The 6,000-nt window shown below is 41.5% G+C and overlaps 1 protein-coding gene across 3 annotated transcripts in view; it reads left to right on the top strand.

Moving 5' to 3' along the window:
• The first annotated feature begins 3,724 nt into the window (after positions 1 to 3,724).
• The window catches only part of RALGAPA1 (Ral GTPase activating protein catalytic subunit alpha 1), a 286,431-nt gene continuing 284,155 nt past the window's right edge, over positions 3,725 to 6,000 (top strand). Inside the window, exon 1 of one of the 3 annotated variants that reach the window (XM_032134668.3) lies at positions 3,725 to 4,330. In XM_032134668.3, the coding sequence (XP_031990559.1) occupies positions 4,225 to 4,330 (106 nt within the window). In that variant the 5' untranslated portion in view covers positions 3,725 to 4,224. The remainder of the gene's footprint in view (positions 4,331 to 6,000) is intronic. The other 2 variants (XM_058429656.1, XM_032134679.2) reach the window with 2 other exon arrangements.

The following is a 6,000-nucleotide window of genomic DNA, read 5'->3' as shown; positions in this document are numbered from 1 at the left end:
GGTTTTTTTTATGTTATTTAATGAAATGTGTTAGCATTTTAAAGCTCTATGTAAGTCAGCAAAGAATTATTTTGATGAATGCATAATGTTACAAAATTATGTATAGGTGAAAGATCTATTCAAAGTACAAGATTTTAATATAAGGAGTACAAAATGTTTCCTGATAGGCTTTCATATTCCGTACTGCAACTCATCTTTAAGAAACGACCTGTTTTGGGGGGCTTGACGTTGGGTACACAAGGACATAATCTTTATGCCAGACACTGGAGACTACCAGAAGGGGGCAGCAGGGAGCAGAGAAAGGGTTGAAAAACTATTGGGTGCTATGCTCACTCCCTGTGTGATGGATTCAATTGTACCCTAAACCTCAGCATCATGCACTATGCCCATGTAACAAACCTGCACGTGTACCCCCTGAATCTAAAATAAAAGTTGAAATTTTAAAAACTACCACTTGTTGACTTTTATTATAGTGTCAACAATTATCTGAAAAAGATATTAAAACACTCTTTTTACCAATTACATATACATATGAAGCCAGATTACCTTCATATACTTCAACCAAAAGAGAATAGTGTATATAAGAATCCAGCTGTCTTTAATTAAGCCAAACTATAAGCAAACTTGCAAAAAAAAATAAGCAATAACACTTTTCTCACCAAGTATTTTTTGTGATAAAAAAATAATAGATTTTTTTTTCTGCTGAGTAGTCTAAGAGAAATTTTTTTTAATTTAAATAAAAAATAGATTTTTTTTGAGATGGAGTCTCACTCTGTTACCCAGGCTGGAGTGCAGTGGCGTGATCTCGTCTCACTGTAACCTCCACCTCCTGAGTTCAAGTGATTCTCCTGCCTCAGACTCCCGAGTAGCTGGAGTTATGGGCACGCACCACCACTCCTGGCTAATTTTGTATTTTTAATAGAGAAGGGGTTTCTCCATATTGGTCAGGCTGGTCTTGAAATCCTGACCTCAGGTAATCCATCTGCCTCGCCCTTCCAAAGTGCTGGGATTACAGGAGTGAGCCACCACGCCTGGCCATCTACTAAAATTTTTTTTAATTTAGCTGGGCTTTTTGGCACCAGCCTATGTTCCCAACTACATGGGAGGCTGAGGTGAGAGGATTGCTTGAGTCCAGGAAGTTAAGGCTAAAGTGAGCTGTGACTGCATCACTGCATTCCAGCCTGGATGGCAGAGCAAGACCCAGTCTCTAAAAGAAAAAAATCTAGTTCTCACAAGCAATATACATACACACACACAGACACACATATATATATATACACACACACACACATATATATATATTTTTTGAGACAGAGTCTCACTCTGTCACCCAGGCTGGAGTTCAGTGGTGCAATCTTGGCTCACTGCAACCTCCGCCTCCTGGGTTTAAGCAATTCTCCTGCCTCAGCCTCCTGAGTGGCTGGGATTACAGGCACGCCTCACCATGCCTGGCTAACTTTTTGGATTTTTAGTAGAGATGGGGTTTCACCATGTTGGTCAGGCTGGTCTTGAACTCTCCTAACCTTGTGATCCGCCTGCCTCAGCCTCCCAAAGTGCTGGGATTACAGGCATGAGCCACCGTGCTTGGCCCTCACAAGCAATATTTCAAAGGTATATTTCTGGGTTTTATTTCCATGATAATTATATCTGCTGTGGGGAAGACTTATCTTTCAAAGAATTTTAATATTTAAATCAATGGGAAGAGAAAACCAGGCAGTGGGATGGGTGTGCCATATGTAAATTACATTATACTAGTTTGTTTTGCAGTGGTGTTTTCACTTTTTCTCAGGTATACCAGCCATATAATTATTATTAACGATATGTTACATTTTTATTCTCTAAAATTATGTCACTCATTTGCCGAACATTTACTGAGTACTTGTGCAAGAGAAAGGAAGGGAAAGTGACATTCGTTCTTCTATTCGACCCATATTTATTGAGCCTATCTTGCAAAGAGCACTTTGCAAGAAGACTGGGATACAACTTTAGACAATCTATATGGTCTCTGTCCTCAGGGAGTTTACAATCTCATGAAAGAGAAAATCTTTAAACAGTTACACGAATTACTCTATTTAAATTCTATGAAGGAAAGGAATGTTATGAGATGTGTCATTACAGACGTAACTTTCAATACTTTTCTCACCTAATTATCACAATCACTGATGTAGTTTACAAATGAGGAAAATGAGGCTGAGACTGAACTACATTCCAAGGGCCCGAGAGCAAGTAAGTCCTTGCAAGTGAAAAACAGAATGTCTAATTCAGGTCTATGTAATTCTAAAGATCATGCTTGAAAACATTGTATTATTGCCTAAATTTCACGAAACTATGAGGGACAGACGTTATTTTGATTTTATTAATAAGAAAACTGATGCTGAGAGGAAATAGAACTAAAATCTCATGAACAATTCCCTTTTCTATTATGTTGTAAGCTTCCTCAAAACATGTATGGTTTGTAAGTTTGATGATACAAACAAACCATACATGTAGAAACTGAATAAATTTTTTGTGCTTTAAAAAATATAGGATTGTTGTTGAAACAAGCTACCATTAAGCAAAGTACTATATTTTAACATAATTTTGGCAAATGTCTTACATCTCTCTTCTTTGCTGATTTTGTTATTTTTCGATGTTAATCACATATTTGATTGGACAAGTCTATTGCTATGGGTGAGAACATAGAAGGAAACAGTTCTTCAAACAAGCAAAATCACTCTTTATCAAATTATTTTGTGGAGGAAAGTTTCCTGGCCAGGCGCGGTGGCCTCACGCCTGTAATCCCAGCAGTTTGGTAGGCTGAGGCGGGCGGATCAATTGAGTCTAGGAGTTTTAGACCAGTTTGGGCAACATGGCGAAACCCCGTCTCTACAAAAAACACAAAAATTAGCTGGATGTGGTGGCGCGCACCTGTGGTCCCAGCTACTCCGTAGGCTGAGGTGGGAGCATCACCTGAGCCTGGGAGTTCGAGGCTTCAGTGAGCTGAGATCGCACCACTGCACTTCTGCCTGGGAGACAGAGACCCTGTCTGGAAAGAAAAGGAAAAAGGAAAAAAAAAAAAAAGGGTTCCAATAAAAATTTCAATTTATGTCATTCAGAATTTCACGGATTTTTTTTTCAGCTATTGCAGATTCTTCAGATCACTCCATCAATGTAATAAGAATCTTGAATTTTTCTTTGCAGAGGAAAAACTGACAACATATTCATCTTTATGTGGGGTGCAGATAGGGAAAAGATTTTTAAAAGCATAATAGAAAAGGAAAGCAAGATTACTTTTATTTAAAAAACCTAGATACCTCTGCTTAAGCCTTTCTGTTGTCAAGTTGCAGCAAAAAACAGGGATATGATATTGCAAATAGAAAAAATATGAAAGAAATCACATACATAGTTCAGGAAATATTATTAGTCATAGATTTAGGACAGAATAAATTGCCCAACTGTAGCTTCGTTTATCTTTCTGCTGGAGGATCTGGTGGCCACAACAACTTACGCACATTTTCAAAGATAAATCATGGACATATTTAATAAAGATTACTTCTCTTTGCTTATTACTGTCATTTCGCTTACAATGGAGCACACAGTAACTACCTTTTTTGCCTTTCTTTAGATTCTCCTTTGGCTGCTTACACAGGAAACCAAGGCGGGGAGTGCCACGGGTGATCTCATGCTGGCATGACGTCAAGAACTCTTGAGGTCAGAAGGCGGTTGCCACGGACACCGTTCGCCACCGACGGCAGAGTCGTGAAACCCCATCACTACCACACTCGTCTCCGTTTCGGCCTCTGCAGGGTGTAAGCTGTTAAAGAAGCTTCAACCTTAAGGGGGCCTCAGGGAGAGAGTTGTGCTGCTGCCGCCGAGAGCTCCACCTCCGTGGCTCTGGGTCCGGGGCCCCGGCCTGTGGCGGCGAGCGGCGAGCGGCGGCCGCTGGAGAGGAGCGGCGGCGGCAGGCGGCCTGCCCGGGTCTACCTCGCTCCGTGCAGGGCCGGGAGAGGGATCCGCCATATTGGAGCTGGGGCCGAAGGTGCCTTGGAGCCGCGGCGCGAGGCGCGTGGAGGTGGCGGCCCTGGCCTGGATCGGGGAGGAGTCGGCTCTGCCCTGGCCCGCAAGGCTGGGGAGCTAATGAGCCTCTCCGGCTAGTCTCCTCCCCGTCCACTCCCTCCACTTTCTGCCGCCGGGACCCGGCTGGGAGCCGGCTGTGGCAGTGGCAGTGGCAGTGGCAGCGGCAGGATGTTCTCCAAGAAGCCGCACGGGGACGTGAAGAAGTCCACCCAGAAGGTGCTGGACACCAAGAAGGACGCACTGACTCGCCTCAAGCACCTGCGCATCGTCATCGGTGAGGAGCGAGGGGTGGCAGCGCCGAGGCCTGGGTTGCCCGGCCTTCCCTCTCCTGGGAGCCCCTGCGGACTCTCCCTTGGGACCTGGCGCGGTGCAGGAGAGGGCAAATCGTAGCCTCTGCGGAGACGCGGGAGGGTGAATAATTCGGAGAAGCGAAAACTTGGCAGTTGGCAGCACTGATTACTGTTAACACAGGAATATCTAATTTTGAGTTAATAGTCTGAACTCATTTTTTAAAATTGGTATTACTCTAAAAACTTAGATCTTTAAGACTTTGTGGGGAGACCTGGCGTTGTGGATAATGGTGTTTATAGGATATGTTTGCCAGATGACTACTGCCAACCCCACCCAAGTAAAAAGAAAAATAAAATCCTCTCTCAGACAATATAAACCTTAATCTTTCAAGTTTCTTGGCAGATGAAGACAAGGAGGAAGCAGTTACACCTCTTTGGGAAGTGGGTGGTTCCCAAAAAGCTGTGGGAAGGAGCCCCGCCCTTTTGTTAATGCACCTTGTTCATCACTAGTCATTTAGAGGGAGAACTATTATAGGTAGTTTATCTCATCCTTTGCTTCTCGAGAATTGTATATAATTCTGTTTTTATTTAATTAAAAATAATTTTTTTGTACCGTCTGCCCTTAAGTTCTGTTTTGCTGGTAGACCAAACAGTGCTCTAAGTTTTGAATATAATGTTAATCGACTCTTTTGAATACTTAGTCATTTGGTAGGCTGCTAAGGGCTGTGATAATACTTACGGAACATTTGGTCCAGTAGTTGGATTTTTTAGATGAAGACATTTGAGATGAAAAGGAAAGTTATTTTGCCTGTGTTGATACGTAGAGTTAATGGTAGAACTGGCTGAAGAAGATGCATTCATCCAGATGCCTGAATCCTAGTTCAGAGTTTATCTCGAGCTGTCTTCCTGATGCGTATTTGTTTTGGAAAGTGATGTTTATTTAGTGAAAAAAGTAAGTCCCTTATTTGAGGTACATGTTTCTCTAGTCTATTGTTTACTCATACCACCAGGATACCACCAATATTACCCAACATTTCTATGATGCTTTACTGTTTACAGTGATTTCACGTAAATTATGATAATCTTTGCAATAACTCTATAGGTAGATGATATTATTCTCCATTTTTTACAAACAAAAAAGCTGAAGTTTGGGAACATCGAGTAGTCAGCCAGCTACTAGGAGGCTGAGTCAGAACGGGAACCCAGGTTTTGTGTCTCTAGTTTGTTTTTTTACTCTTTCTACATTTATGACAGCTAATCTTTGTCACAAGTAAATTGTATTTATTCCATTGGAGTAGTAAGAAAGCAGTTAATCCAGTTTAGCGCTATAAAAAGCTCAGTTTTCAAGAAAATATAAAGCTTCTAAATATAGTGGAGATTGTGATCTTTTTGTTTTCATTCTTCTTGAGAGTTAAGCCATTGAAATAAAGATTTAGCCGAGAATAGGACACAGAAAGTTAATGTGTGAATGCAGGCGAGGGATCACAGGTAATGGCAGTTTGAAATTGAACCCTTAATGGAGCTTGACACCTACTTGGGATAAGCTGTAGGTTAGGTAATGGCACACCTATAAAGTTGAGTTCCAATAAAGTATTGAGATTTCCTAAATTGAGGGCCATACTTTATTTATAGAATGGTTAAGGAATTATTTATA

Source organism: Hylobates moloch, unplaced genomic scaffold (assembly GCF_009828535.3).
Source record: "Hylobates moloch isolate HMO894 unplaced genomic scaffold, HMol_V3 SCAFFOLD_16, whole genome shotgun sequence".
NCBI lineage: Eukaryota > Metazoa > Chordata > Mammalia > Primates > Hylobatidae > Hylobates > Hylobates moloch.
This window is presented reverse-complemented; position numbering and strand designations above follow the sequence as displayed.